The sequence below is a fragment of the Miscanthus floridulus genome, chromosome 18 (genome assembly GCF_019320115.1).
Source record: "Miscanthus floridulus cultivar M001 chromosome 18, ASM1932011v1, whole genome shotgun sequence".
NCBI lineage: Eukaryota > Viridiplantae > Streptophyta > Magnoliopsida > Poales > Poaceae > Miscanthus > Miscanthus floridulus.
In genome coordinates, this window is record NC_089597.1 from 123,028,844 (window position 1) to 123,055,467 (window position 26,624).

The 26,624-nt window shown below is 50.7% G+C and overlaps 2 protein-coding genes across 2 annotated transcripts; one reads left to right on the top strand and one right to left on the bottom strand.

Annotated features, from left to right (window-relative positions):
- Positions 1 to 3,288: 3,288 nt before the first annotated feature.
- LOC136519943 (uncharacterized) lies at positions 3,289 to 4,554 on the bottom strand. Its single transcript, XM_066513324.1, has 3 exons — positions 4,430 to 4,554; positions 4,059 to 4,370; positions 3,289 to 3,986 (listed from the first exon to the last, which is right to left on the bottom strand). The coding sequence occupies exons 1-3, from the start codon at positions 4,541 to 4,543 to the stop codon at positions 3,291 to 3,293; spliced, it is 1,122 nt and encodes a 373-aa protein (XP_066369421.1). The 5' UTR covers positions 4,544 to 4,554; the 3' UTR covers positions 3,289 to 3,290.
- Positions 4,555 to 22,785: 18,231 nt separating this feature from the next.
- LOC136524552 (aspartyl protease family protein At5g10770-like) lies at positions 22,786 to 24,351 on the top strand. Its single transcript, XM_066517878.1, has 3 exons — positions 22,786 to 22,918; positions 22,995 to 24,145; positions 24,247 to 24,351. Exons 1-3 carry the CDS (start codon positions 22,786 to 22,788, stop codon positions 24,349 to 24,351), a joined length of 1,389 nt encoding a protein of 462 aa, XP_066373975.1.
- The last annotated feature ends 2,273 nt before the right edge of the window (positions 24,352 to 26,624 follow it).

Genomic DNA, 26,624 nt, shown 5'->3' on the forward strand with positions numbered 1-26,624 from the left:
GTCGGTTCTGAAGAGGAGTTTTAATGGATAGGTTTGCCGATGATGGAAAATTAGGTCAAGGGTTCACATCGGCAGATGATTTAGTAGAAGTAGATATTGGTGATGGTGATAGGTCAAGACCTACTTTTATTAGTGCTAAGTTAGATTCCAAGTGTAAGCAGCGAGTAACAGATTTGTTAAAAGAATATAAAGATTGTTTTGCTTGGGATTATACTGAGATGCCTGGATTAGACCGATCGATAGTTGAACATCGGTTACCTATCAAATCTGGATTTCGGCCACATCAGCAGCCAGCGCGCCGATGCAACCCTAATGTACTTCCTGACATTAAGGCCGAAATAACTAAATTAATTGAAGCAAAGTTTATTCGGCAATGTCGATACGCAGAGTGGATCTCTAATGTGGTTCCTGTTTATAAGAAAAATGGAAAACTTCGTGTTTGTATTGATTTCAGGAATCTCAACAAAGCCACACCAATGGATGGCTATCCAATGCCGATTGCTGATTTGTTGATTGATGCTGCGGCTGGACATCAAATTATCAGCTTCATGGATGGTAATGCAGGTTACAATCAAATATTCATGGCTGAGGAAGATATTCCCAAGACTGCTTTCAGATGTCCAGGTCATGTGGGGTTGTACGAGTGGATAGTCATGACGTTTGGTTTGAAAAATGCCGGTGCTACTTATCAAAGAGCTATGAACTTTATTTTTCATGAATACATCGGCACATTAGTGGAGATCTACATTGATGATGTAGTGATTAAGTCTGGAGATATCATAGCGCATTTAGCCGATCTGCGAAAGATACTGGAGTGCACAAGGAAGCATGGATTGAAGATGAATCCTAATAAATGTGCATTTGGTGTATCGGCAGGACAATTCTTGGGTTTTATGGTGCATCAGCGAGGCATTGAAATCAGTAGGAAGTCTATTGATGCAATTAACAAGGTGATTGCTCCTGCTAATAAGACTGAATTGCAATCTTTGATCGGTAAGATTAATTTCATTAGAAGATTCATATCTAATCTGTCGGGTAAGATCAAGGCTTTCAGTCCACTACTTAAATTAAAAGCTGATCAGGAATTCGTATGGGGAGTTGAACAGCAATTAGCCCTTGATGAAATTAAGAAATATTTATCAAATCCTCCAGTGTTAGTTCCACCTCAACATGGGAAGCCTTTCAGGTTATATTTGTCAACTGATGATACAGTTATCGGTTCAGCTCTTATTCAAGAATTTGAAGGGAAAGAACGTGTTATTTATTATTTGAGCAGAAGGTTAGTGGATGCTGAGACGAGGTATTCGGCCATCGAAAAATTGTGTCTGTGTTTATACTTTTCTTGTGTCAAATTAAGGCATTATTTGTTAACTGCCGAATGTACGGTCATATGCAAAGACGATGTGGTCAAGTATATGCTGTCGATGCCGATGTTAAGTGGTAGAATCGGCAAATGGATTTTGGCATTATCAGAATTTGAACTACGTTACGAATCAACTAAGGCAGTTAAAGGGCAAGTGATGGCTGATTTTGTCACTCAGCATTGTAATACAGTGGACTTTCTGGGGATTGCTCCCTGGACACTTTTCTTCGATGGGTCCACATGTGGTGAAGGAGCAGGTATCGGCATTGTGTTAATTTCACCTCTAGGGAGGAAGTATGAGTTTTCATTGCCGATTGTTGCTACAGCAACAAACAATCAAGCTGAATATCAAGCCTTGATAAAAGGGTTAGAATTGCTGAAGGAGATACGTGCCGATGTTGTTGAAATCTTTGGTGATTCTATGCTAGTTATAAATCAATTGACTGGAAGTTATGAATGCCGAAGTGAAGCTTTGATTTCGTATTATGAAAGATGTTTGCAATTGTTGAAAGGATTTAGAGGTTTTCGTCTTGAACATATCTCTCGATTGCATAATGAGGAAGCTAATCGACTAGCTCAGCATGCTTCAGGGTATCAGCCTATTCAGGAAGTGCTAACATCGGCAGTTGATACCGATGACTGGAGGAAAGAGATTGTCGATTATTTAAAGGATCCACATAGAAAGGTTGAGAGACGTATAAGGTTCCAAGCTACCAAATATGTGCTCCTCGATGATGAATTATATTATCGAACTATAGATGGAGTTTTACTTAGATGTGTTAGCAATGATGAATCGAAAAGCTTGATGGGTGAAATTCATGAAGGAGTATGTGGGGCACATCAATCGGCTTTCAAGATGAAATGGATGATCAGAAGGAATAGATACTATTGGCCGACTATTCTTGAAGATTGTTTTAAGTATTTTAAAGGATGCCAGGAGTGTCAAAAGTTTGGTAATATTCAAAGAGCGCCTGCATCGGCTATGAATCCTATAATCAAACCGTGGCCGTTCCGGGGATGGGCTATTGATCTCATTGGTCAGATTTATCCGCCATCGAGTAAAGGACATAAATTTATCCTGGTTGCTACCGATTATTTTACAAAGTGGGTTGAGGCAATTCCTTTAAAAAAGGTGACATCGGTCAATATGATTGATTTTGTGAAAGAGCATATTGTTTACCGATTTGGTATTCCTCAGACTATCACTACCGATCAGGGCACTATGTTTACATCAGGAGAATTTGATGAGTTTGCTGTAGGTATGGGAATTAAAATTTTAAATTCTTCTCCATATTATGCTCAAGCTAATGGTCAAGCTGAGGCTTCTAACAAAGGGATCATCAAACTCATTAAGCGCAAAATTGAAGAAAATCCTAGGAGGTGGCATACAGTATTAAATGAAGCCTTGTGGTCATATCGGATGTCATGTCATGGTGCAACCAAAGTAACGCCTTATCAGTTAGTATATGGACACGATGCAGTATTGCCTTGGGAAATTAAGGTTGGCTCTAGACGAATACGTTCTCAAGATCAGCTGACAGCCGATGATTATAATACTCTTATGAAGGATGAGTTGGAAGATGTGGTGGGTCATCGGTTAAGGGCTTTAGTTAGTATCGAAGAAAATAAGAAAAGAGTAGCTAGATGGTATAACAAGAAGGTGAGAGTAAAAGAGTTTGCCGATGGAGATCTGGTCTGGAAATTGATTTTACCGATTGGGACTAAGAGTTCAAGGTTTGGAAAGTGGTCTCCTAATTGGGAAGGTCCATATCGGATAAATCAGTCTGTTCCTGGTAATGCATATATTTTAGAAACCCTCGAAGGGGTTGTGTTTCCCAGAGCGATAAATGGAAAATATTTAAAGAAATATTACCCTAGTATCTGGATAGATGCATAAAAGTATAAAGTGCCGATACAATAAATAAGATTACACGTTCAACAAGGATTGGATAGCTAATATCGCACGCAGGCGAATCTGGTCGGCTTCCTCCATTTCCTTGATATCGTCATCGGCGGCACCCTCCACAGGCTTGAGTTTTTTCTTCATGGCTAAAGCTTTGCGAGCTTGGATATCTCTTTCTTGCTGAAGGGTCTTGATGGCATCGGGTAGCTGGCTTTCTTCTTGTTGGGCATGAGTTAAGGCTGCCTCAACTTCTTTCAGTTCAGCCAATAGAGCCATCTTCCTTGCTGATAAATCTAAGATTTTCTGCTTAAGTTCAGCGCCCGAAGTCTGCAAGTTGCCGATGCCCTTGTGCTTCTCATCGGCAATCTGTTTCAGTTGTAGCATCTCTTCTTTGAGTTGAGCCTGAGCTGCTCTATCGGCAATGCGCTGAGCGGCCCGTTGATATTGCAGTTGGCGGCTTTCTAGGTGAGCTGCTGGGAAGAGTACTTCTTCAACATCGGCAGGGACCTGGCCCCGAATTGTTTTGAAGATTGCCTTTGCGGGGTCCGAGTCATCTACCAGTTGGGCGGTACCTTGTTGTAGCAAGTTCAGGAGGGTTTCCAACTTGGATTTAGTCTCTGCCGATATTGTTCCCAGTGCAAGGGAAGAACTTGTCTCCTCTCCATCGTCGTCAGAAATATCAATGGCAAAGGAAAATAGGCTGTTCGGGGAGTCTTGTTCCTGAGAGAGAGAGAGGGAGATCAGTTAGGGGTAAGTATGAGTATTGTAAATCAACTAGGCTGATCGGTTTACCTGTTTCAAGGCAATTTCTTGTGCTTGACTGGAGGAAGCAACCTGGAGTATGTCGTGTGGGGGATCGGCTGAGCTTGCCGATGGGATATCCTCTGTGACTTCATCGATGGTGGGCTCTTGAGGTATGACGGCCGATGACATTGGGGCAGATGTAGGGATCGGCATAGACCTTTGTCGTTTTGGCTGTGCTTCAGTATCTGTTGAAGCTTTGCGTTTTGCTTGGGCATCGGCAACGATGGGCTGGGGGGCATCGACACTTGTTGGTTGTGAAGCTTGGACATCTGGTACGTTTGCCGATGTACCCAATTGTTGCTGCAAAACAAGTATAAGAGATGATATTTAACAAGTAAAATGTAAAGTCAAGAAGCTACCTCTGAAGGTTCATCGAAGGAAGTGGTGCTTGATATCGGCGGAATTGCCGATGACGATCCAGTAGTAGCTCTTACCCCCTGATGATTAAGGTTAATACAGTTTGTGATCGGCATAAGTAAAAATAAACGAGGTTGTTACCTTAAATGCTTTGACCAAGGTTGTAGCAGCAGCCGATGGAGTAGCCCTGGATGTAGCCAATTTGGACTTGGAAGTGATGGTCTTGGTACGAATCTTCTGGTGGGTCAAAGCGGCTAAGGTGGGAGCGTTGTAGCCGATCAGCGAAAGTAGAAAATGAGGGTTCCGGAGAAATCTATTTATAAGCCGCCCGGAGTAAGGGTATTTTGGACTTATCTCTATATCGCGCGCATATAGGTCGAGACGGTTCAGAAGGATATGGTAACTGTTCGCACGATAATCAGGGGATTGTACAGATGAGTTGATGACAAGTAATCATGACTTGGAAGGGATATCAATACAGGATATTTTAATTCTGAAAATGGCAGCATTATCATGTTAAGATCTTGCCGATGGGTTATTGCTTCGGTATCTTAACCATAATCAGGGCAAGAGTGGTTGGCGATTGTGCGATATTTACTGAAGTGCGTGAATCAAGATTAGATTTGATTGGATTTGATAACAAATCAAGTTTTGGCTTGGAGAATGAGTTACGGTAATCGGGCGAAGGCAAGCGTTATCTGGAGTAAATTTCGGAGCATTAATGGTTTTATACTCCGAAATTGGGGGGCATGTGTTGACACCGTTTTTTGCACGTGTCAAAATAATCGGAGTGGACTAATCGGCAAGGGGAAAGTTATTGAATACTTTGATAACCGATGAAAGCCAGCTTGTAAAGATGGTTGCCGATAGCTGGTGATGGTCGATGGAAAGGTTGATTTGGACTCGGACGTTGCCGATGAGGTTGGAGGTGTTGTTGTCAATGCCGATGAAGGGAGGCTGGAAGACTACTGCCGATGAAACAGGGAATATGCCGATGAAGGAAGGCTGGAAGACTACTGCCGATGAAACAGGGAATATGCCGATGAAGGAAGGCTTGAAGACTACTGCCGATGAAATAGGGAGTATGCCGATGGGAAGGAGGACAGTGAGGTTTCCATCGTAATTGAGGCGGACAGGGAAATAGATAGAAGTTGATTTCCTTTTCTATATTAGTTAGAGTATGATTCATGTAAGAGTCACGTGTTTCCTTAGATATGGGATTGGTGTCCTAGTTGTGTTTGGTTGTGTCTCTTTAGATCAGGGTATAAATATGGAGTAAGGGGCAATGTAAGAGATATATCAATCAACATCAAAACCAACTTTTACTCCTATTTGCATCTACTTACTTTTCGGCGACTTCGTCAATTTGCATACTTTTTCTTTTTTACGAGTTCTCATTGAATCGGCGAGCTGCATCGTTTCAGTGCGACCTTCGGTGATTCTCGAGTTCCGCGTGAGCACCTCTTGGCCGTGACTTCCGGGCGTATCGCTGTTGTCAGGACTAAAGTGTTCGTATCTTCATCCTTGTCGATTAACAGGTCAAATCGACTGGCACGCTTTGGATATCGATTCGGGTATTAGCCCTTTGTGTTTGCAGATCCACTTTTGCATCAACAGCTGTGCTGGCCACGGAGAGCGCAACTCCGGCGAGGTCCGAACGGCGGCGGAAATGGAAATGTGGCCACTACCGTGGTTCTTCGGCTCAACGGCGAGGTGGCCGAGCTAGAGGAGGCTATGGTGGAGTTGAGGGTTAGCCGGAGGTAGTGTTTTCGTGGTGGCGAGGGAGCTAGGCGACGGCGCGTGCTCGGCGTCAATGGCGGAGACGGTGGCTGTTGTCACGGGTGCAGCGCTGAAGCGAAGGAAAAGCGAAATGCACTAGGGCGCTGGGAGGCTCACGGGCGCGTGCTAGGGGCTTGATGTGGCGCTCACTGGCCCATCGTGGCCTGACCGAGTAGGTCGGCGGCGACGCGTAGCGCCACGCAGCGTTCAAGCCCTAAACGCGGTCGGGTACTATAGCAGCCGATTCAGACTTCGATCGGATGACTGACAGCACGACTTGGCAATGAAATTTCTCCAAATCCGTTGATCATTAGTGAAAACCATCTAAATGAAAGTTGTACATCTACATACCAGCTTCAACTTCTATTAAAATACCAAGGCCTAATTCTCAACCGATGCCGAGAAAAATCATGCCAAAGTGGAGTACCTGAAACTATTTTTCAAATTAACACTTAGAAATATTTTTCTCTCTGAAATTAGGGATACATTTCATGTTGGGACCCAATTTTGAGCATGTTCTGCACATTTTCATGACTTGGCCTCTAAACAAAGTTTGTTTCTCATATAATTTGCTACAACTTTGCTTTAGGTTGCTCATACATGCAAACACTCTAAGCTATACTTTTTTAAACAGTCAAACCAAGGAGTTCTAGGGTCAGCACAAGTCAGACTATCACTAGGAAACTTAATTAGGCACAATGATCAACATGAACATTGTTCCTAATGACATTATAAGTGTAGCTAAGTTGTTTAAGAGTATAATTAGCCACACCACATATTGATCACACCAAAAACAAGCATCACATGCATTGAAACAAGGAAAAACAAGCGACTTGTTACTTCTGTTTCAAAACCATGTTTCATATGTTTCATGATTTTGTTGCATAGTACTAACTAACCATGTTTCACTAAAGTGAGTTGCACATGTTGCACTTGAGTGTTGCACATTATTCATTTCATAAAACAAACACACATAAAATATAACAATATGTTGCAATGTTTCAAAAACATGTTTCATGCAATATAAGCTCATGAATGGATGAATGATGCTCATGTTTATGAAATGCAAGTGCAAATGTGGAAGCCAAACACCTAGGGTGTTACATGTTGCATCGACATTGGAGGAGATGGAATGGAATGCGCAAGGCAAAGGTATAACCTAGGGCATTTTATTTTACCGGTCATAGGTGTGTAGAGAAGTTGATGACCGAGTTTAGGATAGATGGCCATACTATCAAGAGGGGCAAACTTGTTTGCATATCGGTCATCTAGTGCCACTCGAGTGATCTAACTTTGCATCGTCGCTAGGATTGAGTGGCGTGGCAAGTTGTGTGGCAAATCCTTTGGAAAATGATTATGAAAATACTAACACACATACACATGGTGGTGTACACTTGGTGGTGTTGGCACATTTGCAAAGGAGAAGAAGTTGGAGTTGATGTGGATCAACTCGGCGATGTAACGGAGGCGAGAGGGGTTCAGAACTCCATCGGCAGAGTGTCTGCCTGTAGAGTGCGGACAGTCCAACGGTGCCACCAGCGCCCTATATAGAAAAGATAGGGTCTCATAGAGTGGACAGACACTGGTCACGTGGTGACCGGATGCTGGGGTCCTGCGTCCGGTCAGTGGTGGCAGAGAGCGTGTAGGCGTCGGTCTTCGACCGGACGCTGGCGCTGGAAGTGACCGGACTCTGGCAGGGTGTGTCCGGTCAGGCTGACGTATGGTGACATAGGCGACACAGAGAAGTTGGAGAAGGACTGGACGCTGGTGCTGCGTCCGATCGTGACCGATCGGTTGTGTTCGGTCGCGACTGGTACCTACTAGAAATGACCGGACGCTGGGGTTGCTACGTCCGGTCAGTTTGAGCAGTTGCGTCTAGTCATCACTTGACTGTTGAGATCAAGCGACTGAGGTTGAATGGAGGTGACACGTGGTGAGCATCCGTTGACCGGACGCTGAGGTCCTGTGTCTGGTCGATACGATCGGAGCGTCCGGTCGTCCCGAGTTTTGCCCAGTGAAGGGGTAACAGCTAGTTTAACCCATGGGGCTATATAAATAGAAGGTGGTCTCAGCCATGGTTGGTGTTGAGCACCTCGAGGGACTTTGTGTCCATGCTTGTGAGTGCTTGGGAGCCCTCCATCTCACATATATTTGATAGTGATCATTCGATTGTGTGAGAGAGCGATTCTGGTGCGATTGCATCATGAGGTTGCATTGAGTGGCACTAGGTGATCGAGTTGCAAGCTAGTGGTGCTTGTTACTCTTGGAGGTTTGCCACCTCCTAGATGGCTTGGTGGTGGTCTCTGTCGAAGCCCACAAGAAGCTTATGCGGTGCTCCGGAGAAGAGCTTTGTGAGGGGCATTGTGCTCGCCCCGCAGGAGCCGGGAAGAGCTACTCTAGTTGAGCGTGTCATTGAGCTACCCTCACTTTTGGGGTAGGTTCTTGCGGTGCCCGACGTGCGGGCTTGGCGAGTGATGCTAATTAGCCGCTGAACCACCAAGTGAGCGGTCGATACAACGGGGACTAGCGTGTTGGCAAACACGTGAACCTCGGGAGAAAAATCACCGTGTCAACCTTGTTCTTCCCGTTGGTTTGCATCCTCATTACACAAGCTTGTAATTACTTTTGCATACATTGTGCTTATGTAGTTGTTCTTATAATTAGTTAGCTTGTGTAGCTTACTAGTTACCTTCTTGCTTGTGTAGCATAGAAGTAGCTCCCTTGCGTGGCTAATTTGGTTTGTGTGACCTTGTTAGTCACATTGCTTAGTTTGTGTAGCTAAGTAATTGCGCTCTCTAATTTGGCATTGGTTGCCTTGTTATTGAGCATTGTTAGTGAGCATTAGGTGGCTTTGTGTTTTTGCTTACTAGCATGTGTAGGAGCTCCCTTGTTGCTTAATTAGTATCTTTGGAAGGTGCTAGAGAATATAGATAGAGGGGTGTTGTTGGGTTCATAAACCCGAGGTCCCTCGGGGACCGGCTTTCGCGCCAAGGCTCAAGAGTCTAAATACAATAGGCCAGAAGGACGGCCCAGTCGCTGACCAGAAGGTCTGGACCAAAAGGAGCGGCGCCCGCTCATCGACCCCTTTGGCCCACCACTCTGATCGGAGCACTCACTTCGGCCTCCAGTCGCCTCCGGACGCCCTCTCCAATCAGAAGGCTTGGCCTAAAGCGCTACTTCCGACTCTGACCCCGCGTCCCTCCGACCGGGGCTCATAGGAACCCTGCTCACCGCTCTTCTCTGACCGGCGCACTTAGAGCCGACTGGAGCCATCCGACTAGGGATGCCCGCTAGGTAGGAACCAGGAGACGTGTGGAGAAAAGCAAGGCAAGGCTCACAAGTCAAAACCACTGTACCGGGGACCATACCCTGCACGGAATAATACTCTACAACCACCCTGACACAAATAGTATTGTAGACATCGATATCTCCCTCTACAGTATTGTAGGCGCCGCTAAAACTACCATACGGTAAGGCCCCCCCCCACGTGGCTCTGGGCATCGATAGCGTTATGGGCACCAGGATTTACCGTACCGGGTGAACGTGATGAGACTCCTCACATGCCTCTAGGCATCGAACAGTATTTACAAGTATCGACATCTACCACTCCAGAAGAAAGCAACGCAACCTCCCACATGCATCTAACATACTACAGTGACGTCAACAGTATTGTGGGCGCCTACCATTATTTTGTACTCACCAGCGTGGGCAGCAAGGCTCGGTAACATACGCACCCTTTCCCTCTCACTTGTAAAGCCGTCCCCTTCATCTATAAAAGGGGGTGCGCTTCCTCCAACAAAGAGGACCGATTCTAGTTGATCAGAGTTCCTTAGATCGATAGCTCACAACCACAGAACCGCCAGGTTCGGACCTCAAGCACCCGCTTGAACACTTAGCTCATAGCAAAGTTCCTGTCACTCTCGGCCTTTCCGACTAGAACTGACCGGACCTCTTGTACACCCCATCTTTCTCCTTCTCGTTTGTAACCCCACTACAAACTTCGAGCATCTGGGCTCAGGAATAAAGTCATCGACCAACCCTGACTGGACGTAGGGCACATTGCCTAAACCAGTATAAATCCTGTGTCATTGAGTGCTAGGCCACCTCCGATCACAACGTACAGCAAAACTACAAATATTCACTAGTTGGTCACTTTCTGCACCGACAGTTGGCGCCGTCCGTGGGGAAGACGTTGTACGTTCAACACTTTTTTGTCATCGGATGACCCATTTTTCTGCCACCCCTGCCGTGGCGGGCTCGGGCAATATGATTCGTTTCGGCTCGTTGGAGTTTCCCGCACCCTCACCCACCGGGATGCGGGTTCCACCCGTCTTCGAGCCATCCCAGGCCTTCCTCTTCGGAAGCCTAGACTTCGTCGCCGACCGACTTGGCGTACTACACCTCCACGAGAAGGCTCGCGACCCGGCACCCATCAGAGGGACGTCCTCCATCGACTCCGGGAAGTGCGGATTCAATGACGCGGCATCTGCGCTTCATTCTGAGCAAACTCTCTGCTCAAACCCTGCTGTGAGTAATATACATGCCGTTATTTACTTACTACATTCTATCTTTCACCAAATACCTGGAGGGCTGCCGTTGTCCCTGTCACGGCCACCGTACGGCCGGTTCCCCTATGGCCTCGTGTCTCCCGCGGACGCATATGCCTGGGGACTCCAAAATATGCCGGCGCCGCACCCTCTCACGTCTCAGTTCGTGGGGATGGCGAGCTATGCTCCCACCTATTTTCTCGACATCATGGATGACAACGTCGGGAGTGATGGCTCTAGCATCGGCGATGTGGCGCCTAGCCACCGTCTATCCCAGGAGTACGCTATGGTGGACACTCTGGAATAGCCGCCAGGGGTAACGGAGTCCTTCCGGACCCATGCCCCTCTGGGCCCTCATGTGGGGACCCCCGAGCTCACACTTGAGCATGGGGAAGGACAATGACGACAGTGGCCGCATCAGCCACCAACTGCCCCAGCACGCTCTGTGCACCACACTACGCTCGGGGTCATGCCCGTCAGGTCCAGCACAACGCCATGGACAGGGGGACCAATCCCCCGCAGTTCGCTCGGGTGGATCATAACATTGCTGCCACAGCAATGCTCTTGCGTGGCCTGTCCGAACCGAACGACCCTCGTGAATAGGCAATCCACCGGAACCTCCATGCACTAGTGGAGACCGCCACCATTCAACAAGCGGAGTGCTCCGCATCACGACGCCGGCTCGTGGCCTCGCTCCCCATCAGGGGAGGAAGGACACAACAGATGGGTCGCTCCACCTGATTACCGCCACAGCCACCGAGTGTGACATAGGAAGCCGCAATGGCACCTTACCTTGACTTAATGACCACTCCGTGCTGACTGCCTATCTACGCGTGGCTCGGGCCGAACCGAGACATGCGTAGCTTCGACTGGAGCCCCAGCCTTGATAGCCTAGGACCACGGACCTTTATCCAACACCTCCAGCAAGCGCCGTTCCCACCGCGCTTCAACGAAGGCCGCGGCAAAGGTAAGGCCAAGCACCAGGGTCAAGATAAGGGCCCCTCCATGTAGAGGGGAAAAAGAACAGAAAGGATCGCCGCCGACCGACCAACTTCGCGTCGGTCGCCATGGCCGATCACGTGGGCACGCAACCCCAACAAGACCCTCTGGGCCACTTCCATGATCTCATGGAGAGCCCATGCACCAACCATGACTATCCTGTAAACCACCTCTACAAGGACTGCCAGCTCCTCAAGCACCTTCTACTGCAGGCTGGCAGACCGAAGGAAGAAAAAGGCAAGGAAGCAGCAACCAAGAAAGGGGGCATAGCGGGCTAGGATCCGGACAACTGAAGGATGAAGTGATCCGACTGGACGCGTATTGACCAAAGGATGACAACGATGCCCATCTCTCCGAACTACTGGAACAGCTATGTCATTTTTCCTAAAGCTTCAATCTTACCATTATTTACTTAGTATATGCTCCTGCAAAAGCACCCCGACCCGAACACTTTTTGGCCCGAGGCGCTCGGGGGCTCCACTAGAGTACACTACTATCATTATGCTTAAAGACTACCTCCCTATTTTGTTTACATATGGTGAAATTCCTTCCTACCCTACCAACAGGATAGTTTGTTCCTTAGTTTTGCTTTACGTATCTTTGCTTTAAAAACATTCCAACCGATCGCACCCCACCTTTCCCTACGGTTACAAACAGCCGAGCCTCGTGGACCATGCCCTGGGCTCCCAAGGTCGTGGCCTATGGGACAAACAGGCAGGTACGAGAAAGTAAGAATAAAAACAAAATTATGCTAAGGAAAACTAAGGAACGAAAGGGAACGGGCTCCCCCGAACGGAGCAATTCCATCACAGAAAACAAAACCGACGATAGTCATTAAGCACACGGTAATATTTACATGGGGGCTCCCCCACAAACTTAAACTTCTACCATCACTAAATTACTTATATTTTGTAAGCTATTGGACCGGCCCGACGACATCCGCTGACGATACGACCGACGAGGGCACGAGCTGCTCACTCCCCGGTGGCATGATGTTCGGCTCGGTCGGGGCCGGGGCGATGTTCACCTCCGACCTAGGCTCCGCGCCATCTACAGGCTGGGCAGTGTCTTCCCTGCGCATGCTTCTGGCCATATCTTCACAGTGGACGTCCATCGCCCATTGGGCAGAGACTTGCTCTGCCACCGACCTTGCATGCGGCAGCAAGCCCTCCCCGATCGACTGGATGTCCTCCATGCTCAAGCCTTCAGCATACCCGCTACAGATGGCAGCAAAGTCCAGGTTTAGATGATGCGTTGCCACCGAAGTCAGCACCCCCGACGCCCTGTAGAACAGACCGCTCCTGATAAGGTCCCAAATTGTATCTGGGACCTCCGCCAGCAGGACAGAGGGTCACCTTGGTCGTCTCCAGGTCCTACTCTAGTGTCTTCACCTTTCCACCTAGCTCTGAGAGAAGGGCGACAAGCTCAGAAACAGGCTGAAGAAAGGAACCGACGCAATAAAAAACAAAAAAGGTACGTACCAGCGCAAGAGTTCTCAAGGGTGGAGAATTCCTCCGCCTGTCGAGCTGCCTGCGTGCACAGCTGGGCGTTCACCTCCTCCGTTCCCATCAACCGGCCCCGGAGCACGAGCACCTCCTAGTCCGCCTCTGACCGGGCCCTTTGCTCTGCCTCCACGGCCTTCCGTGCCGACTCCAGGGTGGCCCGCTCCGATGCCAAAGCACTCCGCTCTGGCTCAAGGGTTGCCAAGGCCTCCAGAAGCGCCGCCTTGGTGTTCGCCAGGGATGCCCGGAACCCCACCTCAGTCTCCGCCTGGTGCGCCTTTGCCGCCTCGAGCCCTTGCTCGGCGGCAGTCGCTCGCTCCGCTGCACATTGCCCCTCTGCCTACGCCGTGGCCGCCTCGGCTGCCTGGTCCTAGGACTCGCGGCAAGCGGACTCTACCCGACGCTTGAGCTCGGCCATTCGGGCGTGTTCCGTCCGGAGGAAGCAAGACTTGCGGGATGACATCTCCTTTAGACTCTACAAAAAACAGGCACACTAAGGCAACCAACAAAAGGTTCAAAGGTCAAAGACAAAGTACAGAAAACTCACCGCCACGGCAAGCTGCAGGTCGACCTCCACCAACTGTTGAGCAAACCTAACCTGCCTCTAGGCGTTTCCAAGCTTCTCGGACAAGTTGGTGAGCTTGGACACCGCGGCATGCCCTTGCTCCCCAAGGATGTCCCAGAGCTGATGCTCCTAGGAATCCCGAAGGACAAACCATGCCTTCGCTTGGTCCTCATGGCAGGCCCACTCTAGGTCACCCTCCGGCAGCCCGCCGGAGGGCCCAGCCTCCGATTGGACCACCGCTAGCTCCCATGGTGACACCGGCAGCCCCGTCGTGATATCCGCCTCATCATCAGATGGGATGTCCACCACTTCATTCGCATGGACCGCCACTGGGCGTCCCAACTCCGTCCCGGCTGCACTTTCCTCCGGCGCCTTCGGCCCCGGCGGCAAGGATGAGCTGGGCAGCCCTCCACCCGATGAGATAGGGAGCTCAACCTCCCTCGCCTCTTCCACCATGACTGACAGAGGAGGGGTTGCAAGAGTTACCCCCGCCGCCAACACCGGAATCACCGCCAACACCGACATCGCCGCTGCCGCCATATCAACAGCCGACCCGGAGGGACCACCCTTGGGTGGGAAGGCTTTGCCGCCACCACCCTGCTCCCCCTATCGCTAGCCATAGCACGCTGTAGGGTGGGCCTCCAGGTCTCCTACATGGGAGTCGAGGCGATGCTCAACCCCGTCATCCCTCGGCCGCTGACAGAAATTGTAGGTAAGTCACACTCCAAAAAGACTCAACCAGCAAAAGATCGAAGAGCAACAAAGGGAAACACACCGAGAGGTGAGCGGCACGACTCTGAAGGTAGGCCTCGACGATGATGGACCTGCAGGATGAGCACCGCCCTAGGCTACGACCCACGCCCCTAGCTTTAGACGGGGGCAGAGTCGTCCCGACCGGCTCCTGCCCGGCCTCCGGGTCGCTACGACCTTCGGCTCGGGACTCCACGACCGGAGCAATGGGTTGAGCGTCCGCCGGCTGCAAGTCATGCGACGTACGGGCACCAGTCTGCTCCTCGGACCGCCCGGCTTGCTCAATCGCGTCCACCACAGGCGATGATGGGACCGGCGACACCGCCAAGGGGCACGGTGACCGCGTCCGTTTCGCCGCCCGTCCGCCAACGGCGTCCGCGCTCGCCGCACGCTTCCTCGACATGGGAACCACTGCACGCCACGCAGCCTCATGCTCCTCACCAGCGGACGTCGCCGCAGGGTCGCGACGCTCCGCCGAGGTCACAACGACCTCTCAACTCTCCTCCTCATCGGAGAAGACCATGTTGTCCACATCCATAGGATCATCCGACGCAAGTTCCGACTCGACGTCGCTCCTACGTTCCCCGGCCTTCACGTGTCGGGTGACCTCCCGCTCCTTCTCCTGCTTTCGCCGAACGTCCCTTGTTCTCTTCTTCTTCCTAGCATCTGCCGCCTCCTTTTGGGTGGCCTGCCAGGCTACGCCCTTCGGTCCCTTAGGAAGGTGCGGCCGGGACTTGTACTTTTCAAGCCCCTATGGAATAGATGGCCCGAAATCAAGAAATAGGAAAAGCAGAGGAAGAGACACGAACGAAAAAGAAGGGATCATACCAGTCTGGATACGACCGAGGCATTGAGCGGTATGGGTTCCCCACAACCGTCTCCTTGGGCCTCAGCTACAGCACCTGGCCCAGGCGACTCCGAACCTCGTTGTCTGGTAGGTCCTTTGGCGACGCATGGTCTGGGTCCGACTGGCCGCTGTACCTCCACATCGGTCGCGTCCTCTTCGCCAATGGTGCAATCCGGTGGCGGTAGAGGGTGTGGAACACTCGCACCCCATCAAGGCCCTACTTTACAAGCTCCCAGAGCTCCTGCTCGATGACTCCCGCCTTGTGCTTTTTCATATGGGCGCAACCCCACGACCAGCTATCCCGTTTCTTCGGCCTCCCACCGGTGAACGTCGGGAACGACGCCGCTGCCGGATTCCTGATGTAATACCACTCCTCGTGCCACCCCCAATTGAAGTCATAGGAGGTGTATGCGAGGTACAAACCTCCCGTGCTTGGCTTCCTCTGCAAGGCAAAACCTCCCACCGACGCGGTTTTGGCCAAATTCCCCACCGTCAGGGTCCTCCTAGAGAACAGCCGCTGGAAGAAATCCACGTGTTGCTCCATCTAGAGGAAAGCCTCGTAGACGGTGATGAAGCCGATGATGTGCAGCACCCCCGTCAGATTAAGGTGCTGTAGCTCCAGACCCCACTCATTGAGGAGTCCGCATAAGAACCAGTGCGCGGGGTATCCCAACCCGTGCTCATGGAAGGTGAGGAACGACACCACCTCGTCGGGTCGAGGCTGCGGAAACTCGTCCCCCCCGGGAACCATCCAGTGTGCCACCTCCTGCGGCGGTAGAAACCCCTTCTTGACGAAGTCCTCCAGCACCGACTTCCTCACGGTGGATGACCTCCAATCCTACATTTCGCTCTGGGATCACAAGAGGATTGGTGAGTTCTTCTCTTCCCCTTCGCTCTCTCCCCTTTCTTTCCTAGAAACCTCCGCAGCTCTCAGGAATGCTAGCGGCAAGAAGGAAGAGGGAAGGTGGCTATAGACGAGGAATAGGCAAAAGAACGGGATGAAAAAACCCTCTCCCTTCTCCTACTTAAGGAAAAGGAAACAACAGTTAGGGAAGGGTGTGTCGATCGGGGAAGACGTAACGGCAGAGCGAGGAATTCTCTCTCTCTCTCTCTCTCTTTCCCATTTAATGTAGATAAGACACACCCTGACCGATGAGACATGCCCTGCGCGATGGAACGACTCCTGATCAGAAGGGACGTGGCCGGGCCATGGCCCACCACTACCGCACGACCAACCACTACCGCACGACGGGCATAGGAACTGAAGCGCCACCACATGCGAGCAGCTCCTCGCTTCCCCAGTCCAGACCTAGAGGAACCCAAAGCGAAATCTTCCGCTGGAAGAAACCATCCGACCCCCTGAGTCAATCGAATCACTCAGGATACACACCGAGACACAGGTAGGAAGTGAAGGGACGCCCCATGTAGGCCATGCCGACTCCGTCACGAACAACGAGCGCGGGTCTCGGTTGGACATTTCCAACTGAAGCTCTCCAAACCCCATCACTAGGCCATCAAGGTGAGCATGTGTTCATTAACACAAAAACTGTGCACAAAAGGGCTCACCCATGATTGACGAGCGTAGGTCCCGGTCGGACATTTTCGACCGAAGCTCTCCGAACCCCATCACTCAAAGCCATCAAGGTGAGCACTATCAACCCCCTCTATTTCCTTACAATCATTTCATACATCCATACACGCATTCATTCCATACGCCCGTGCCTCCCGGATGATTCGAGCCCTGAACCGCCCGGGGGCTCAGGAACTAAGCATCGCACGTGTAGCAAAATGCATCACAACGCTCCGTGTTGCGTCACGAAGCGGCGGTTGCCTCATTCCACATGAGCAAACAATAGAGCCAGGGGAGAAAACTGTAGATGAGCCTCGTGCGGCCCTCGCCCGGTCTGGCAGACCAGGTCATCTCAACCTTCTCGTTCGATCCTGAACCTCTCGCCAAGCCCATAGAATCTCCATCGAGGGGAGGCCGTTAGGCCACCGGGGTCAGTCTCCAGAATGACCCAGGCATCTGCCGGGTTGTAGGTAAAGGAGTAGTGGAATGTCACAAGAGGGCTATGCTGACCCTGTCACGAACGACGGACCTGGATTCCACTCGATCATACCTGTTAGCGAACTCACCGAGCGACGTTGTTCGAGCCCGAGCGATCGGGATAGGCGATAAGACTCAGCCCCACCAGTTATGAGGAACCAAGGATGGGGTAACACACACAAATCACATCGACCCCTACGAAGGCACAACAGGGCGGCTCAAGCCAAAAAACCAGGGACCGTGACTCCGAACTTGCGTCGACTCCGAACTCACATCATCCGGCTACACTTCCGACTACGCTCCAAAAAAACAGGGACCGCGACTCCGAACTCGCGTCGACTCCAAACTCACGTCATCCGGCTACACTTCCAACTGCGCTCCAAAAAACCAGGGACCATGACTCCGAATTCACGTCGACTCCAGACTCACGTAATCCGGCTACACTTCCGACTGCGCTCCAAAATATCCAGGGACCGCGACCCTGAACTCGTGTCATCAGGATCCACGAGCACCGCCTAGTCGCCTCGTCTGATCCCAAAAACTAACTACCTCGGCCACCTGGGATGCGCCGAGGCTAGGATCCACGACTCCGACCCGCCCGGTCCCACGGCGTGCACTGATGCCAGGACCCACGGTCTCGGTCTCGTCCGACCCCTAAACTAACTATTTCAAAACCACGGCACGCACCGATGCTAGGGTTTATCCTAACTAACTCCCTCACCTGATCCCACGGCACGCATCAATGCTAGGATCAGTGAGCCCTCTCACGCCCGAACTAACTCCCTCACCTAATCCCACGGCGCGCATCGACGCCAGGATTAGTGAGCTCTCTCACGCCCGAACTAACTCCCTCACCTGATCCCACGGCGCACATCGACACCAGGACCAGTGAGCTCTCTCACGTCTGAACTAACTTCCTCGCCCGATCGCACGGCACGCATTGATGCCAGGATCAGTGAGCTCTATCTCGTCCAAAACCCTTGACTGACTCCCTCGGTCGATCCCACGGCACGCACCGACACCAGCATCCACAAGCTCCCTCTCACCCAATCTCTCAAAACAAACTAAAAACCGCCTCGGCTGCACAACGACGCCTCGGGCGACAAAATTCCGTCTCAGACTAAAAACACGCACACATGCCCGCTAAAACAACACCCCCAGATGGTTCTGCCCGAACCGCCCGGGGGCCCGGGGGCTACACCCACGGGTGCGCTCGCACGCACCCGTCGATAAAATAGAAAACCTCCCCTGATGACACAGAAAACCCCCCAGACGGTTCCACCCGAACCGCCCGGGGGCTCAGGAGCTACACCCGCGGGTGCGCTCGCGCGCACCTGTCGGCAAGATAAAAATCCCCCGAACGATTCTACCCGAATCGCCCTGGGGCTCGGGGGCTCCTGTCGGGTTCATAAACCTGGGGTCCCTCGGGGACCGGCTTTCGCGCCAAGGCTCAAGAGTCTAAATACAACAGGCCAGAAGGATGGCCCAGTCACCGACCAGAAGGTCTGGACCAAAAGGAGCGGCGCCCGCTCGTCGACACCTTCGGCCCACCACTCCGATCGGAGCACTCGCTTCGGCCTCCGGACGCCCTCTCTGATCGAAAGGCCTGGCCCAAAGCGCTACTTCCGACTCCGACCCCGCGTCCCTCCGATCGAGGCTCATAGGAACCCTGCTCACCGCTCTTCTCCGGCTGGCGCACTTAGAGCCGACTAGAGCCATCCGACCGGGAACGCCCGCTCGGTAGGAACCAAGAGATGTGCGGAGAAAAGCAAGGCAAGGCTCACAAGTCAAAACCACTGTACCAGGGACCATACCCTGCATGGAACAGTACTCTACAGCCACCCTGACACAAACAGTATTGTAGGCACTGACATCTCCCTCTACAGTATTATAAGCGCCGCTAAAACTCCCATACGGTAAGCCCCCCCATGTGCCTCTGGGCATCGATAGCGTTATGGGCATCGGGATTTACCGTACCGGGTGAACGTGGTGAGACTCCTCACATGCCTCTAGGCATCGAACAGTATTTGTAGGTACCAACATCTACCACTCCAGAAGAAAGCAACGCAACCTCCCACATGCATCTGACATACTATAGTGACGTCAACAGTATTGTGGGCGCCTACCATTATCTTGTACTCACCGGCGTGGGCAGCAAGACTCGATAACATACGCACCCTTTTCCTCTCACTTGTAAAGCCGTCCCCTTCATCTATAAAAGGGGGTGCGCTTCCTCCAACAAAGAGGACCGATTCCAGTTGATCAGAGTTCCTTAGATCGATAGCTCACAACCACAGAACCATCAGGTTCGGACCTCAAGCACCTGCTTGAACACTTAGCTCATAGCGAAGTTCCTGTCACTCTCGGCCCTTCCGACCGGACCTCTTGTACACCCCATCTTTCTCCTTCTCGTTTATAACCACACTGCAAACTTTGAGCACCTGGGCTCAGGAATAAAGTCACCGACCAATCTTGACTGGACGTAGGGCACATTGTCTGAACCAGTATAAATCTTGTGTCATTGAGTGCTAGGCCACCTCCGATCACAACGTACAACAAAACTACAAATATTCACTAGTTGGTCACTTTCTGCACCGACAGGTGTAGTCTTGGCTAGACTGATAGTTTTAATTCCGCACTTGTTTCGGTTAGCCGACGCAATTAATTTTAGAAAGGACTATTCACCCCCCTCTAGTCTGCCATCTCGACCTTACAACCTCCCCCACCGGCAACACAAAAAAACCCAAGACGATTCCGATCGAATCGCCCGGGGCTCGGGGGCTACACCCGCGGGTGCGCTCGCGCGCACCCACCGTCGAGACAAAACCCCCCAGACGATTCTACCCGAATTGTCTGGGGTCTCGAGTGCTCCTGTCGGGTTCATAAACCCGGGGTCCCTTATGGACCGGCTTCCCAACAAAGGCTCGACCCAACGAACAACGTTGCGAGCAACGCGTAACTCATGGGCTGGCCCAAATACCTAAGACGACAAGCCAGAAGGATGATCCGATCTCCGACTGGAAGGCCTGGACAAGGAGGAACGGCGCCCGCTTCCGACTTCGGCCTGCCTCTCCGATCGGAGCGCTCGCTTCAGTCTTCAGCCCGCCTCCGGACGACCTCTCCGACCAGAAGGCCTGGCCAAAGCACTACTTCCGACTCTGACCTACGTCTCCGACCGAAGATACGTCGAACCCCTGCTTACAAGCTCCTTTCCAACTTGCGCAGTCAGAGCCGACTGGGGTCAACCGACCGGGGACGCCCGCTCTGTAAGGACCAGGAAACAGATGGAGAAAGTAAGGCAGGGCGCACGAGTCAAAACGCAATACTAGGGACCGTACCCTGTGCACCTACCAGGCAGTACCCTACGACCGTCCTGGCACGATAGAACTCAAGCAGTGTTGTAGGCGCCGACATTTTCCCCTACAGTGTTTTGGGCGCCATTAACTTCCATACCAGATAAATACGGTAAGGCTCCCCCCACATGCCTCTGGACATCGACAATGTTGTGGGCGCCGACATTTACCGTAGCAGGGGAACATGGTAAAACCCCTTGAAATGCCTCCAGGTATCAACAGTGTGGCAGGTGCCAACGTCTGCCATACCCGAAGAAGACAACACAACCTCCCACGTGTATCTGACGTTCAACAGTATTATGGGCGCCTACCATCATCCTGTACCCACCGGCGTGGGCAACAAGACTTAGTAGCATACGTACTCTCTCCCTCTCACTTGTAAGGCCACCCCCTTCATCTGTAAAAGGGGATGCGCTCTCTCCAACACAACCAGATTCAATCAGATCGATCAAGTTCACATAGCACATAGCGGAGCTCCCGTCACCCTCGGCCCCTCAGACCAGAGTCCGACCGGACCTCTTGTACACCCCATCTTTCTCCCTTCCGTTTGTAACCCCACTGTAAACTTCGAGCACCTGGGCTCAGGAATAAAGTCACCGACCGACTCAAACTGGACGTAGGGCACGTTGCCTGAACCAGTATAAATCCTGTGTCATTGAGTGCTAGGCCACCTCCGATCACAACGTACGGCAAAACTACAAATATTTACGTGTTGGTCACTTTCTGCACCGACACAATAGTTTAAAAAGACATGCATACATGTCATTGATTTGGACCACCAATTGTAAAAATTATTTTGGGCAAGATTGTGTTTAGAAGGCATTGCATAGATGTGGTTTAAAATGCAGGCACATATGGACATAGTCGAGCAGTCTAGAATACCTTATAATTTGAGACAAAATTTTAAACATTTCAACCCCTTGTATTTTAGAACAAAGAGAGTATATTTTAGGGAGTATATTATAAAATATACTTCATAACGAATCTAATGATGTTTACTCTCTTCATTCCAAATTATAAGTCACTCTAAATTATAAATCGTTTTAGCTTCTTTTGGTGCATAGTTTTATCTATATACACCTATATATATACTAGAAAAGCCATGGGAGCTTAAAATTTGGAATGAAGGGAGTATTATCGTAAATATTACTAGTATTTTTAACATGGTTAAACTGAAGAAGTTTTGGTTTAGCATCGTAATTAGAAGTGCACTTTTTTTTATGGAAGGAATAAACTTGTAAGGCTTGTTTGCGGAGTAACTTCTAAGCTGCTGCTTATATCAAAGAAATTGCAACTAGTAACTTGTTTTCTGGTTTCTTCTCCTGGTCACGATGACGTTCCCATTTAAGTTAAAAACAGAAAAAGTTAGGTCAGATCTACTTTTCTGAATGTATTTTTTCTGTGTAGCTTTTTAGGGAAGTGCTTCTTGCATCGCTCAACCAAACAAAGGCCGTAGCGTAGATACGTATGACATTTGGCAGACAATCAACAAGTCAAAAATAACTGACGGGCAAGTCTACCGATTTTGAGGAACGAAAAAACAACTAAAAAAATGGACACTTGTGGTACTCGCTGGATTAGTCAATTGATGGTTGTGGGGGTGTTTGTTCGGGAGGAATTTGTGAGAGAAAAACAATGTTCCAAATAAAAAATGAAGCGGATAAAGCCGGATTTAAGGGCACGCAAAGGGGGCTTATAAATACATGATGTATATTTTTTTAAGAGTTAAATGCATCAGAGATCCATTAACTTATGAGGAGGTTTCAGTTGGGTCCATCAACTTTTAAAGTGGCTTTTTGGATCATAAACTTTTAAAATGGTTCACTGTTGATCCATACCTATTTATTTAACCTTAAATTCAAAGTACATTTATAAAAAACCCCTACCTTTCCTTATCTTCTACGCGCTCACCCTTCAGTCATCGTGAGGTCCAGGTGGACGCCGCACACACGCATGCATGCAATCGTCCATGCTTCTGTGCGTCCTCCTTCTATGCAGCTACTGTTTGATTGCACTTGGTGGCAATGAGCGCGGCTTTGTTGTGGTGCCAACGAGCACCTCTTCGCCATCCAATCCTGCAGCGTGCTCACCTGCACCACAAGGTATGCAATGCAATGCTACTGATGAATACGAATCAAAGTTTCAGACTAACTCTGAAGTGCTATATATCCGTGTCAGTGACTTCTGATCCCAACCGTGCGTCCATGCCGCTGGCGCACCGGCACGGACCGTGCGCGCCGGCATCGGTGGCGGCCACGAACAGGCCATCCCGGGCCGAGATGCTTGGCCGGGACCGCGCTCGCAGGAACCATATCTTGCGCAAGGCATCAGGGCGCAGGATCACGCTGTCCGACGTGGGCGTGAGCATCCCAACGTCCCTGGGCGCCGCCGTGGACTCGCTGCAGTACGTCGTCACGCTGGGCTTCGGCACGCCGGCTGTGTCGCAGGTCCTCCTCATCGACACCGGCAGCGACCTGTCGTGGGTGCAGTGCCAGCCCTGCAGCTCCTCCAGGTGCTACCCGCAGAAGGACCGCCTGTTCGACCCGAGCGCGTCGTCCTCGTACGCGCCCATCCCGTGCGACTCCAAAGCGTGCAGGGACCTGGACCCCGTCACCTACGCCAATGGCTGCACCAACTCCAGTGGCACCTCCCTGTGCCAGTACGGGATCCAGTACGCCAACGGGGACATCACAGTGGGGGTGTACAGCACGGAGACGCTGACGCTGAGCCCACAGGTTTCGGTCAAGAACTTCAGCTTCGGCTGCGGCTTGGTCCAGCGTGGCACGTTCGACCTGTTCGACGGCCTCCTCGGGCTCGGCGGCGCGCCAGAGTCGCTCGTCTCGCAGACGGCGGAGACGTACGGCGGCGCCTTCTCGTACTGCCTCCCGGCGGGCAACAGCACCACCGGGTTCCTCGCGCTCGGCGCGCCCAGCAACAACACGGCAGGGTTCCTGTTCACGTCGCTGCACAGTGTGCCGAAGGAGCCGACGTTTTACTTGGTCAATCTCACCGGCATCAGCGTCGGAGGGACGCAGCTCGACATACAGCCGACCGTGTTCTCCGGAGGCATGATCATAGACTCCGGCACGCCTGACGTCGCGCGCGTGGTCGTCGGACACGGTAGCGCCGGCGCGCTCGTGGAGATCTGCCAGACGGGGGACTCCGTCTCCCAGACCGCCGCGGCCGGCGCGCTCAGGAACCTCTCGGCGGTGCCGGAGGTGCGGCAGGCGTTGGTGGACGAAGGAGTCGTCCGCGTCATGGTCGGACTGCTGGACCGTGGCGCCGCCCGCCGCCCATGGCGCCGCCGCTACACCATCGCGGCGACGTTGGCGCGGCCGAGCGCCGCCAGCACGCTCCGCTCGTCCCTGCGCAGCGCGTCCAGCAGCCCGTCCACGACCCGGCTCTTGGCCTCGGGGTGCCCGATCTGCAGCCTCTCAAGCAGCTCTCGGACGTCCACGGATGGGACCCCAGCCGCAACCGTTGCCGCAGCCTCCGCTGCAAGCCACGCTGCTCTTCGCTTGGAAAAGAGAGTTAGCCGGTGCAGTTGCTGTGAAGGAAGAACGAGGCACCGACTTCCATGATTCCATCGCTAGAACCGAAGGACTGCATCCTCAGTTGAGTTGGAGTAGAACCGAAGGACTGCATCCGGGACTGCGCGCTGCTCGTCAAGACCGGCGTGCTGTCAGGCGACGACGCGGACACTCGCTGCAGCTTGAGCGCGGCCTTCTCGCGCGCCACGAGGCTGCCGGACTCCGCCAGCATGACGAGCGGCGACAGGCCGCCCTCCGCCTCGTCCCGCTCCGCCCCTGGGAGCCGGTGGCGGACGTGGGCGACGCCCTGATGAAGAGCGACGGAAGCAGCAGGGGCGGCGGCGCCGGGGACGGCGACGGCCAGCAGCGGCAGCCCAGTTCGCTGTTTTTTGCAAGACGCCGACGTGCATGCATCAATGTAGTGCATGCATGCGTGTGTGCGGCGTCCACCTCAACCTCACGATGACCGAAGGGTGAGCGCGTAGAAGATAAAGAAAGATAGGGGGTTTTCTATAAATGTACTTTAAATTTAAAGTTAAATAAATAGGTATGGACCTGTAGGGAATCATTTTAAAAGTTTATGGACCAAAAAAGCCACTTTGGAAGTTGATGGACCCAACTGAAACCTCCTCACAAGTTAATGAATCTCTGGTGCATTTAACTCTTTTTTTAACATGCTTGGCAGCTACCACTATGGTGCTGCTATGCAGAACCTTAAGCTAACTCAGTTTTTTCTGTCATGACTCCGGTAACCTTGCACGCCAAATTAGTATAAGGCTTAAATACCTATTCGGCGAAGTTAAATTCTTGAAGCTACCTATCTCAAGGAAACCTTGAGTCTCTGAAAGCTAGAGATATGTTAGCAACATTGAATTTATTTTGTGTATAGATATTTAAATTATTTTAGTTTAGTCTCCAGACTACATATCCAACCTGATCTTAAGCTAGAGTTGTGCTAAACGAACACTAAATAACTAAAAAAAACTTTCAAATGTTTCGTAGGTAACCATGATGAAACTCCTCGTAGCAAACATCTTGCGACTATATCACACATGTAAGTGTCGAGCTATGTTTTGGCTCAAGCTCTTTGTCGCTCTAGATCACCTAATCGCAACTAGATTTTTTTGTCAAGCTAATGAGATTGAATCAAAGCAGATCCATGGCTGGATAGCCTGGATCACGAGCAAACCGTCACTTTTACCACTAGCTACTACTACTAATCATTATTGAAATATCTCTTTTATCTTTATGTTCCTAGTGCACTGAGCACTGTATCGAAACTAACTAACTAGGTTCGCAAGTTTGTCTAAAACTTATATACGTCTGCATCTCCTTGTGTCATCAGATTTTACTTACATATCATATTATTTAATATTATCTTTGTCCTAAAATAATGTCGTTTTAGTTTTACCTTGTAAGTCCAAGTATCTTATGTTTAACTAAATTTAAAGAAAAAACTATTAACATAATAATACATTTATGACATCAAATATAATTGCTATGAAACTATATTTTATGACGAATTTAATTATATTTATATAGTATTATAAATATTGATATGTTTATACAAACTTAATTAAATTTAATATTATTTAAGTTAGAATAAAATCAGAATGACAATATTTGCTCATTTTAGGTCACAAAGGTAGTATGAACTGAAATCGTCGATCCGGACTTCTGTTTGCTGGCAGCATTTGTCGAGAAATAGGGGAGGCTAAAGTTTTGCCCTGCATTTTTAGCCTTTTTTTTTGACAAATGAATCCAAACAGGTAGTTAAAAGTGAGCAAAAGGGAGGCTAAATTTTAGTCCTAAAAACATTGGGGTGCGAAGGACACCTCATTTTATACTTTGTCTTTTTTTCCGATGGATTCAAACACAAACACCAGGACTAAAGTTTAGGAGAAAAATTTAAGGGCTAACAGCCTGTTCGGTTGACTGGTTCGTATCGTTGCTGGTTCGTTTACGTGAGAGAGAAGTACTGCTGGCTGGTTTAAATGAACAGTGTTTTTGTGAGGGGCTTGCCAGCCCAGCCCCTGCCAGCCAGCCCAGCGAACACGGCATTAAACCTTTGCCACGACAAATGGATCTGGGTGTAAGACGGCCCAAAACTTGGCCCGTCGAACCCATCCGTCCAGCGAGCCAGCGACCGTTTCAGCTCACTCTGGGCGTTCGGTACTACCGAACCGATCGGTTCGGTTCCTCGGTACCTCGGTAAATTCGGTTCCAGAGAAAATCGGTACCGATCGGTTCCACAAAAAATTCGGTACCGACGTAATTC

Coding starts and splice junctions, on each gene's coding strand:
- LOC136519943 (XM_066513324.1), bottom strand. CDS start 4,543: ATGCCGATCACAAACTGTATTAACCTTAATCATCAGGGGGTAAGAGCT. Junction 4,371..4,429: donor CCTTCGATGAACCTTCAGAG/GTAGCTTCTTGA, acceptor CTTGTTTTGCAG/CAACAATTGGGTACATCGGC. Junction 3,987..4,058: donor AAGAAATTGCCTTGAAACAG/GTAAACCGATCA, acceptor TCTCTCTCTCAG/GAACAAGACTCCCCGAACAG.
- LOC136524552 (XM_066517878.1), top strand. CDS start 22,786: ATGCTTCTGTGCGTCCTCCTTCTATGCAGCTACTGTTTGATTGCACTT. Junction 22,919..22,994: donor GTGCTCACCTGCACCACAAG/GTATGCAATGCA, acceptor TATCCGTGTCAG/TGACTTCTGATCCCAACCGT. Junction 24,146..24,246: donor ACACCATCGCGGCGACGTTG/GCGCGGCCGAGC, acceptor CCCGATCTGCAG/CCTCTCAAGCAGCTCTCGGA.